The sequence below is a fragment of the Trachypithecus francoisi genome, unplaced genomic scaffold (assembly GCF_009764315.1).
Source record: "Trachypithecus francoisi isolate TF-2019V2 unplaced genomic scaffold, Tfra_2.0 Lachesis_group13, whole genome shotgun sequence".
NCBI lineage: Eukaryota > Metazoa > Chordata > Mammalia > Primates > Cercopithecidae > Trachypithecus > Trachypithecus francoisi.
In genome coordinates this window covers 64,653,275-64,665,313 of record NW_022681458.1, presented here as the reverse complement: position 1 = coordinate 64,665,313, position 12,039 = coordinate 64,653,275, and the positions used below count along the sequence as shown (strand labels likewise).

At 36.9% G+C, this 12,039-nt stretch overlaps 1 protein-coding gene across 1 annotated transcript in view; it reads left to right on the top strand.

Annotated features, from left to right (window-relative positions):
• The window catches only part of AGPS (alkylglycerone phosphate synthase), a 158,962-nt gene that overhangs the window by 42,072 nt on the left and 104,851 nt on the right, over positions 1–12,039 (top strand). The window contains exons 3-5 of the mRNA XM_033231031.1: positions 4,376–4,466; positions 6,790–6,910; positions 7,005–7,079. Coding sequence (XP_033086922.1) covers positions 4,376–4,466; positions 6,790–6,910; positions 7,005–7,079 — 287 coding nt within the window. The remainder of the gene's footprint in view (positions 1–4,375; positions 4,467–6,789; positions 6,911–7,004; positions 7,080–12,039) is intronic.

The window sequence follows — 12,039 nt, the reverse complement described above, 5'->3', positions numbered from 1 at the left end:
CTCCCCCAGGGGGCTCTGTCCCAGGGAGAGATCAGAGTTCTGTCTGTGTAACCCTGGCTCGAGTTGCTGAAATTCGCACAGGGAATCCCCACCCAATGAGGAGCAATGGATTGGGGTCCCACTTAAAAAAAGTAGTCTGGCCACAATCTGGCATAGCAGCTGTGTTGCATTGTGTGGGATTCCTTCTTGTCCTGACCACCTGGACTGCCTGGAACTGGCAGGCTAGAACAGCTAAGTCAGCCTAACCACAGAAATGGTAGTTGCTCCTCCTCCAGGGAACTCATCCATCTCAGGCAGTCTCCAGCTTGTTGCACTGTCTGACTGGAGTTCCAAGCTAGTGGGTCTTACCTTGTGAGGTGAAAGTGTGGCCTGCAGAACAATGCTGCTTAGATCCCTGGATTCAGTCCCTCTCCTAGAAGAGTGAGCACATGGATCTCCCACCTTGCTGGGATTCCTGGGGCAGAGTCTGCAAAACTCCTGGGTTACTATGTGAGCCTGAGTGACTGTTCTTTTGAGACTCTGCACAGCTCTGTGTATTGAACTCAAGGCCCTGGTGGCGTGGGGTCACGAGGGGATCTCCTGATCCACAGGTTACAAAGACTTGTGGGAGAAGTGTGGTTTCCCTCATGGGGTTGCACAATCTCACTGCTCTGCTTGGATGGGGATGGGAGTTCCTTTGGCTCCATGCTTCTCCCAGTTGGACCATCGCCCCACCCTGCTTTTCTTTGTTTTCCATGGGTTGAACTGTCTGCCTAGTCAGTCGCAGTGTGAGAATCTGGATATTTCAGCTGAAGGTGCTGAATTCAGTTGCCATTTTCATTCTTCTCCATGAGAGCTGTAGACCACAGCTGCTTTTAATCAGCCATCTCAGTCCCTGGAGATTTCTATAAAGTAAAATTTTTGAAAAATGTCGTTATTTTTGACTTTATGGGTGTTATATATTAGTTTGGTACTTACAAATCACAAGTTAGTATATAAATGAAGAATTTGAGTTTGTTAGACTTTGTCTTTTTGATGGCATAATTTTTAATTGAAGCTTTGTCTGATTATAAAAAGGCTGTTAAACTGCTTAGCAATTGTGGAACTCACCCTGAGGCTAGATAATTGTATATACTTATCAGGGGAACCTACCCCCAGTATTTCAACGTAGGTTCTTTCTATTTTTCCCTAAGTGTTGGCCAGTCTGAGAAATAAAGAGAAAGAGTACAAAGAGAGGGATTTTACAGCTGGGCTGTCAGGGGTGATACCACATTGTCGGTAGGTCCGTAATGCCCCCTGAGCTGCAAAACCATCAGATTTTTATTAGGGATTTCAAAAGGGGAGGGAGTGTACGAACAGGAATTAGATCACAAAGATCACATGCTTCAAAGGGCAATAAAGATCACAAGGCAAAGGACAAAGCAAAGATCACAAGGCAAAGGGCAAAATTAGAATTACTGATGAGGGTCTCTGTTTGGCCGTGCACATATTGTCTTGATAAACATCTTAAACAACAGAAAACAGGATTCGATAGCAGAGAACCAGTCTGACCTCAAATTTACCAGGGTGGGATCTTTCCCCCACCCTAATAAGCCTGAGAGTACTGCAGGAGACCAGGGCATACTTCAGTCCTTATCTCAACCGCATAAAACATACTCCCAGAGCGGCCGTTTATATACCTCCCCCCAAGGAGTGCATTCCTTCCCCAGGGTATTAATTATTAATATTTCTTGCTGGGAAAAAAATTTAGCAATATCTCTCCTACTTGCAGGTCCGTTTATAGGCTCTCTGCAAGAAGAAAAATATGGCTCTGTTCTACCCAACCCCGCGGGCAGTCAGACCTTTGGTTGTCTTCCCTTGTTCCTTAAAATTGCTGTTATTCCATTCGTTTTCAAGGTGCACTGATTTAGTATTGTTCAAACACACGTTTTACAATCAATTTGTACAATAGTGGTCCTGAGGTGACGTACATTCTTAGCTTACGAAGATAACAGGATTAAGAGATTAAAGACGATAGGCATAAGAAATTATAAGAGTATTAATTTTGGGAACTGATAAATGTCCATGAAATCTTCACAATTTTTGTTCCTTTGCCGCAGCTCCAGCTGGTCCCTCCGTTTGGGGTCCCTGACTTACTGCAACATACACTAATATTTTTGTTGCTTCTTATGTGCTGCCCCAGAGTAAGAGTCACTTTGTCTTTAGTCATTGTCCGTCCTGATGTGCACTTCCCTCTTGGATAATTTTTGTCCACAGAAATTTAATTGGCCTTGAAAACTCGTTCTGGTTCTGTATCTTCTATAGTATAGTCTATTTCAGCCCTATGGGAAAGTGATAAATTGATCTCACCTTATGTTTTACAAAAAACCCATTTAATGTTCTCAAACTAACCTTCAGTCATGGAAAAGAAGAAGATCCATTCAGTAGTCACTGTGATTCAACAATTGGTATAGGTGCTTAGCTTTCCATTTATCACATCTCTGGTTAGTTTCAGGTTCTCTGCCCATGTGTTCATCTCACAAATTAAATGTTGCTGCAGCTTTGACTAAGCTAGGTTGTAAGTTTCTTAAGAACAGGAGTCATAATACCAATTCCATGTATTCTACAATGCTAAGTACAGTCTTCTGAGTGTTAAATATTGTGCATTCAGATATAGATATATAAATACTTTATTTTAGTGATAGAAGGTAGTTTTAAATTTTATACATGATAGTAATACTTACTCTATATCTGTAAGTTCAAGTATCTTGAAGGTGGTCACCTTTTTATTTTATTGGGAATACCTGAGACTGGGTAATTAATAAAGAATAGAGGTTTGTTTGGCTCATGGTTCTGCAGGCTATGCAAGAAACATGGCATCAGGGTCTGCTTCTGGTGAGGACCTCAAGCTGCTTCCACTCCTGCAGAAGGGGAAGGGGAGCTGGTATATGCTGAGATCACATGGTGAAACTGGAAGCAAGAGAGAGGTGGTAGGGAGGTGCCAGTCTCTTTTTAAACAACCAGCTCTTGTGGGAACTAACAGAACTCACTCACACTTCTCTCCCTCCCCCCAGGGCATTAATCTGTTCATAAAGATATACCTCCATGACCCAAACACCTCCCACTAGGGGATCAGATTTCAACATGAGTTCTGGAGGGTTCGGTATCCAAACTACAGGACTCCTTTAAGAGAGTGAAAGGATAAATCACAGAGTAAGAGAAGATGTCTAATATATATATCTTTCATTTATAAATATATAAAGATTTCTTACATGTAATTGAGAAAACAATAACCCAGGAGGAAAATGAGCAAAAGACTTGAACTGGTTTTCAAAATGGAGGATATCCAAATGTACAGTAGATATAGGAATAGATGCTCGATTTCATAAGTACTCAGTAAAATTCAAATGAAAATTGTAATGAGATGCAAGTGGAATGTCTCAGAGATTCAATTATAGAAATTCTATTGTGTTCTTTTTTATAGTTTTTTTATTTCTCTGCTAAGATTTTTTTTTTTCTTTCTAATATTCCCTGGGAGTACATTTTCCATTTTGTCCATTGGCATAGCTATAATAGCTGCTTTAAAACCCTTGTGTGCTACTTCCAGTATCTTGGGTCATTTTGGGGTCAGTCATCATTAATTGTCCTTTTTCTTGATTATGAGTCATACTTTACAGTTTGTTCTTGTCTAGTAATACTGGAGTGTGTTTTGGACATTGTACATGATGTAGGAACTCTGGATTCTGTTATATTCCTCTGAAGAGACCTTTAAAAAATTTGTTTTAAATCAAGCAATTAACGTGACTGATCTGAAACTCTAAATTCTGTCCCCCTGTGGTGAGCAGCTGAATTGTCTGTCCAGTTTTTTTTTTTAACTTTAACTGGGCTGCCTAGAATATTCTAGTATGTTTTCTATACATGCCATTAAGAGTCAGCCAGACTTTTGGAGAGAGCTGATAGATAGGTTCCTGTCTTACTTGCTTCTTTCTGTGATTTCCCAGTATGCTTTCCAGATGCAGCATTCACCCCAAACACTGTGCTCTGGTTCTTTAAGCCAGGAAGACTGTAAATTTTCAGCATTTTTATTACCTTTTGAGGCACCAGCTGGGGCCTGCCATGAAGCTAAAACTTACGTAAAAAACAAAACCAAACTGGAAACTTATGAACTTACGTAGTATTTTTTGCTTTTTTTCAAATGTAACACACCCTTCTCCCCTATTTTTGACTGCTTTTGGTCTGTCTATACTGCCTTTGGATAGCTGGGTTTTGTTTGTTTTGCTTTTGTTCAGAGTTTATAGTTACATGTGAAAGTGTTGGTTTGATGGTAGCTGCTTGACCATCACTGGAAGCAGAATTTAAGCTTTAAATTTAAATGAAGATACTTTACTCTAATATTTTTACTTTCTTTGTACCTTAGGTACCCTCTTAGTGGCATGGGTTTACCAACATTTAAAGAATGGATCCAAAATACCCTTGGAGTAAATGTGGAGCATAAAACTACCTCTAAAGTAAGCAAACAAAAATTATTACTAATACATTTAACTGTGTTTTTAAACCCAAATTAATATGATTTCTCTTTGTAATTTGTTATATTGGATTCACTGCAACTGTCATGTTTTTTGTTATAAAGCCTATTAATTATATTGGCCTTGTTAGAGTGTTACGGGCAGTTATTCAGTGTCACAGATCTAGACCCTAGTCTCACAATTTATCTGAGATTTATCTGGCAAACTTTTTATCTCCTCTGAGCCTTGGTTAGTTTTAGAATTGGGAGTAATAACTGTTTGTTCTGCCTCTCACAAGGTAGTAGTGAAGTGCAAGTTATTTACTTCCTTAAAGGGTGCTTGTTACAGAAATCTAAGTTGCTGTGATGTTTAGATTATTTAATAGACTGACCATAATCTAGGATTAATGGAGAATAATTTAAAATAAAAATGTAAAATCACATTTAATATTAGGACATTTAGAATATTTGAAGAATTATAAAAAGTAAAAATTTGATTAAGATATGAGCGATTGAGGATTTTAGTTTGTTCATGTAGTTTCACTTTTCTGAAAGTAGAATTAGGAAACTTTAAACTGTATATATATATATATATATATATATATATGAATGAAACTAATGAAATATTTAGCATTTCTTTTTATTATTATTTTTGTTGTGTTTTTATTATTATTTTGCTGTAGCATACTATTCTGTATTCCAGTCTCTCTAACTGGATATAAGTTCCATAAGTACAGGGGCTATGTCTTATACAATATTCTCCACTGTATCCAACTTGTTATTAAGTGGTATAGGTATTTGGTGAGTACTTGTTGGGTTTATTTAAAAATCCACAGTTATTTTATTCTAGTTATTAAGTTAGGCTGAACAACTAATTCTACCCCTCCCAAGCCATCTTTTAACTTTTCCTAGAGGTCTCTTTTTTTATCTCTTAAATTCTCTCTCTCTCAGTCTCTCTACTATTTGCAATTACTTGTTTTTGACATTGATACAATTCACATACCATAGTTAGAAGTTTCACCAGTTTTTGAGCCCTTTTCAGTTCTTAATGACTTAAAATATTAATATATTTTGTTGGAGTTCTTTTAGTATTTCCTTCTCCTATGGGATAAATTTCACAAGGTCAAAATACTTTTTTCTGTTTAACTCACTGTTGTATCCTCAAGACCTTGAAGAGTGCCTAGCTTATAGCAACCACTCAATAAGTATTTATTATGCAGTACCTTAATAAGAGATTAAGATAATATGGAAGTATCATATTTGTTCTTTGCATATTCTTATATTTTCTTTTTTCCGAATACTGTAATGATAGCTTCCCCCCATCCCCCATAGCAGATTTTACTTGGCCGGCCATTTATAGACCTCTTCCTATGTTCTAGGCATGCTATTAAGTGCTTTTCACAAAAATTATCACATTTAACCTGCCTTCCTTATAATAGCCCTATGGTGATAATCTCATTTAACAGATGAAGAAGCCAAGGCTCATAGAAGTTTGGTGACATGCCCAATGACTCATAGTTTTAACTTTAAAGTTGAAGATTAGATTTCAAGTTACCTGTTAGGTGAAATTGAACATCAAGTTTATAATTATGTTGTGAGTTTTAAAGCAGCTCTATAAAAACGGATTTATTACCTATTTTGAGGCTTTCTGTTTATCATTTTAAAATGGCAATTGAATAATAAGAAATGCTAATTTTTTTTTTTTTTTTTTTTGAGATGGAGTCTCACTCTGTTGCCCAGGCTGGAGTGTGGTGGCGTGATCTTGGCTCACTGCAAGCTCTGCCTCCTGAGTTCACACCATTCTCCTGCCTCAGCCTCCCAAGTAGCTGGGACTACAGGCGCCCGCCACCATGCCTGGCTAATTTTCGTTTTTTTAGAAGAGGCAGAGTTTCACTGTGTTAGCCAGGATGGTGTCGATCTCCTGACCTCGTGGTCCGCCTACCTTGGCCTCCCAAAGTGCTGGGATTACAGGTGTCAGCCACTGCACCCGGCCAGAAATGCTAAATTTTATTGACAGATTAAGTGTAGATAGTGTACAAGTCAAGTAACTTTCTCCCAGTCTCCTTAATCTGAAATGAAAGATTTGATACTTTGCTCTCTTCCCTGTTGATTATAATCTTTAGAAATGATTGTGATTAACCAGAGCATTTGTAATTTGTTACTCTCATAAAGCTGATTTCTGTATATGTTGTTTTGTATTTTCCTATGCTTCAGCCTTACTTTGAATGTTTTAAAAAAAGTCTACATTTTGTAGTCATTCTCTCTAACTTAAGTACCCAAAATTCGTTGTCTAAAAATAAGTCAAAGAAATCAATTTTATTTTCTAGGCATCCTTAAATCCTAGTGATACACCTCCTTCTGTTGTAAATGAAGATTTTCTTCGTGACCTTAAAGAAACTAATATTTCATATTCACAAGAGGCAGATGATCGAGTATTTAGAGCTCATGGTAAGTTACTTTATATTAGCCCTATTTATTTTTAACAAAAATTTTCTATATTTTAAGCTGTTTTTGTGTTTTTGTTTTTTTAACCACAAAACAGGTCATTGTCTTCATGAGATATTTTTGCTCAGGGAAGGAATGTTTGAGCGAATTCCTGATATAGTTTTATGGCCAAGTAAGTTTTCCCCTCCTTGTATCATTAATTTAGTATTGCTAAATTTTAAGTTAATTTAATATTGGAAATATGTACTTTTTGGCATATGAGTTGTAAAAAATATAAATTGCTGTATTTTTAAGAGAGTTTACATAACAGTCTTGAAGTTCTTTCTTGACCTGGTTGTTCTGAACTAATGGTTTTAACAATTCATTTTGTTGCTGATAATTAAATAATCATTTCAAATGTAAATAATCATATTGAGATGTCAGTAGAAAAATGTATTTTTAGATAATTTGGAAGCTTCATGAAATTAGTGTCAGTGATACATTCAGATATATAGAATTATTAATATAATTGAGTACTGCCAACTCATATTAGTAATAATTTGTTGATATCAGCTCTGAGCTTTAAAAACCCTGGTCAAACAAGTTTCATGTATTATATATATGCATACTATGTTTGAAATGAATAATTAAATTTTGAGTAATTATTAGCGTTTGGCTGGGACGGAGGATGGATGAGCTTTGTGTTGTAATTTTACTCTTAGTGAGTAGTAGGTACTATATTTATAAATCTGAGGTTTTTTACCCATCTCTTTTAGCAGGTAATTTAAAGCAGAACAGGTATAGTGTTCCTTGCTGTCCATTATTGCATTTTTTAAAGAGTTCTATTGATTTTCTGATTCATTTTATCTTCAGATCTTCCTTTTCAGAGTATGTATTTTATTTTTTAATAAATTGGATCATTCATGGACTCTCAGTTCTTAAATGAGATCCTTCTACTTTGGAGGGACTGTCTGAGGGAAAAATTATACTTTAATGTGGGGGCAAGAGGCAGGTGAGATACACGGAAGGAAAATCCAAGAGCATATGTAGCAGAGATGAAATTACTTTCCTGATACTAATATATTATTCTATGCATTTAGAATATTTATTAAATAAGTCTTTCGTCTCTGTTAGTTTAGTATAGAAATTTTAACTGTTCCTGAGGAAAAGGTATTCTCCAACAGAAGAAATATTTTTGTTTTGCCTGCTTGTTTTTTAGTAGCTTTAGGTTACTTCTCTACCAAGATTTGCAGAAGGTTTATTCTGTTTATTACTGGAAAACATGAAAGCAAAATTTATCAATCTTCACTTCCCACAAGAAACCTAATAGGCCATCCTTTGATGTATCTTAATAAGAATCTAATTAAACTAAAGAGCTTCTGCACAGCAAAAGAAACTACCATCAGAGTGAACAGGCAACCTACACAATGGAAGAAAATGTTTGCAATCTACTCATCTGACAAAGGGCTAATATCCAGAATCTACAAAGAACTCAAACAAATTTACAAGAAAAAAACAAACAACCCCATCAAAAAGTGGGCAAAGGATATGAGCAGACATTTCTCAAAAGAAGACATTCATACAACCAACAGACACATGAAAAAATGCTCATCATCACTGACCATCAGAGAGATGCAAATCAAAACCACAATGAGATACCATCTCACACCAGTTAGAATGGCAATCATTAAAAAGTCAGGAAACAACAGGTGCTGGAGAGGATGTGGAGAAATAGGAACACTTTTACACTGTTGGTGGGATTGTAAACTAGTTCAACCATTATGGAAAAGAGTATGGCGATTCCTCAAGGATCTAGAACTAGATGTACCATATGACCCAGCCATCCCACTACTGGGTATATACCCAAAGGATTATAAATCATGCTGCTATAAAGACACATGCACACGTATGTTTATTGCGGCACTATTCACAATAGCAAAGACTTGGAATCAACCCAAATGTCCATCTGTGACAGACTGGATTAAGAAAATGTGGCACATATACACCATGGAATATTATGCAGCCATCAAAAAGGATGAGTTTGCGTCCTTTGTAGGGACATGGATGCAGCTGGAAACCATCATTCTTAGCAAACTATCACAAGAACAGAAAACCAAACACCGCATGTTCTCACTCATAGGTGGGAACTGAACAATGAGATCACTTGGACTCGGAAGGGGAACATCACACATTGGGGCCTATCATGGGGAGGGGGGAGGGGGGAGGGATTGCATTGGGAGTTATACCTGATATAAATGACGAATTGATGGTGCTGACGAGTTGATGGGTGCAGCACACCAACATGGCACAAGTATACATATGTAACAGACCTGCACATTATGCACATGTACCCTAGAACTTAAAGTATAATTAAAAAAAAAAAAGAAAAAGAAAAAAAAAAAAGAACTTTCAAGTATACCTTCTAGGCATTTTCTTCGTGTCTTTCAACATTAAAGTACTGAGAGAGTTGGGCTTGGCAGTGTGTTCCTGTAGTCCCTGTTACTCAGAATGATGACGCAGGAGGATCACTTGCCCAGAGTTCGAGTCTAGCGTGGACTAGTAAGTCCCTCATCTCTTAAAAAGCAAAAACAAAAACAGAATAATATAGTGGAAGTACATTTTGCTTTAAGAAATCCAAATATTCTCAAAAACCCAGATGTAGTAAACAATATTTCACAAAAGTTTCTTTGCTTTGTAAAATCCCTCCCATTTTATTGGTTCCCTTGCACCTTTGCTCTTCCACTTTTTTTCCATCCCAATTTCCAAATCAGTTCCTTCTCATTGTATATCTAGGTTTTTGTGAAACCATAAGGGTTTTCATGCCTTATAATTTCTTGCCCCTTTAAGTCTCCCATACACACTTGGGAGATTAATTCAATAATCCTTTTGCCAGCTTCTCCCATACTTCAAGAATCTCTGTGAATGGTGTATTCCTGGATGAATCAAGTTTATAGTTTTATTCTGTTCAATATCCTAGTATAATGACTTCTTTGGAAAGAGTTTCCCAACAAGTTATTAAGTCACTGAGGTCTTTATTTAATTTTAATGTAAATTTCCACTGGCGATGAAGTCCAAGTTTTTCTTTGTAGGAGGCCTCGTTTTGAGACAATGAAGAAATTTGAGGCAATGTGGTATTCCATAGAGTGGTTGTGGCTGTCTCATTCTTGCAATACCCACACACAACTAGGAAATCTATTGTAGTTGTCTTTAAGTCTGGCTTTGATCTGAATCGGAATTCTATGTGTTGCTTAATAGTATGCTTAGGGCTTGTTTAAGAGTAAGGACAATTACTTCACTTATTAAATTTAGTGTTTATGCATTATTTTCATCGGCTTAAACACCAGAACTTTAGGACTGTGAAAATACAGGCTAGGTACTTGAGGATAAGCAGTGAATAAAACAAAAATCCCTTCTAGTGCCATAGAATTTACTGAGGGGACACAGATAATTCACAAATAAATATGTAACATATTGGTTAGTGTTAAGTGCTGTGAATAAAAGCATGTAAGAGGGTAGCGTGAACAAGGATGCGTAGTGGGATGGATGCAGTTTCAGATAACGTGGTTAAGGAAGCCTTTTGATTAGGTGACATTCCTAGAAGATAATTTTGCCTTGTTGAAGATTTTTTAATAGACATCTTTGGGTATTTTGTGAATTGTTAATTAATGAGTATTCTATTTAGTAGATTTACCACAGAGAGCAAGCTTTATAAGCTTAATCCAAAAGCTTGAAAATAGATATTTATTAAAAATTGGAATGATAGAAGTGACATGTTTTCTTAGCTTTACACAAACCTTAGAAAAGATAATTGCAACTTTTATAGAACTATTTTTGTATTCATAAATGGATATTCGTTTGCTTTCCTCAGCATTCTTATTTCCTGCTGAGTCCCTAGGCTCTTAGCAACTAATACTGGAGTTTTGCATAGTTTTCTTGCCTCAAGTCTCACTCCTCCATGCCATCTCTTACTATATCAGGAGATTGACTTTTCCAAAACAATCTCTTTGCCATCTTGTTCCCCTCCTTAGGAACCTCCACTAGTGTCCTATTGCCAGTCAAGTTGAGTCTTAGCACCTCTTGCTTGGCATTTAAAATCTTCCAATCAGTTTTTTGTTACTTATATAACTTTTACAAGCATAAAGAGAACCCTTTAGTTCTGTACAAAGGAAAGGAATTTATGTTCAGTGTATTTTGTGCAATATTGCAAACATTTGTTTAAACAATAAATCATCAATGGTGCTAAAATTAGGTGAAAGTATGATGAGAAACATGGTATTTTACGTAGTCTAAGATATGTAAATACTGTGTCACTAGGTTTTCCTACTATAAGGATATTGTGTTTCTTGTTGAAGTTAACAAGTATTTGAACAATTAATACCTAATATTTGAACCTATTAATATTGAATATTGAATAAATTATTTGAACAATTAATACCTATTAATTTCAGCAAGAAACACAGTATCGGGCCGGGCGCGGTGGCTCAAGCCTGTAATCCCAGCACTTTGGGAGGCCGAGACGGGCGGATCATGAGGTCAGGAGATCGAGACCATCCTGGCTAACACTGTGAAACCCCGTCTCTACTAAAAAATACAAAAAACTAGCCGGGCGACGTGGCGGGCGCCTGTAGTCCCAGCTACTCGGGAAGCTGAGGCAGGAGAATGGCGTGAACCCGGGAGGCGGAGCTTGCAGTGAGCTGAGATCCGGCCACTGCACTCCAGCCTGGGCGACAGAGCAAGACTCCGTCTCAAAAAAAAAAAAAAAGAAACACAGTATCTTTATAGTGGGGAAACCTAGTGACACGGCCTAACCAAATGATGCATTAAGTTAACATGACTGGAAATGAGACATGTTAATATCATGTGCTTCTAGATGTAATGCACTGAGAAAGATGCAACATCACTTCTGTGGAATTACTCCCAAAATATATAGCCTGAACTTAATCATGAGGAAACATCTACAAACCCAAACTGAGGGGCATTCTATGAAATAACTGACCACTGTTCTTCAAAACTGTCATGGTCATGAAAGTTAAAGATACACTAAGGAAATGCCTATTTTTAAAGAAGACACAAGGCAGCTAAATGCAGGGTGTGATCCTCAAGTTGATTCTGGTCCAGAAAAGAGGACATTAGTAGGACAATTGGAAGTATTT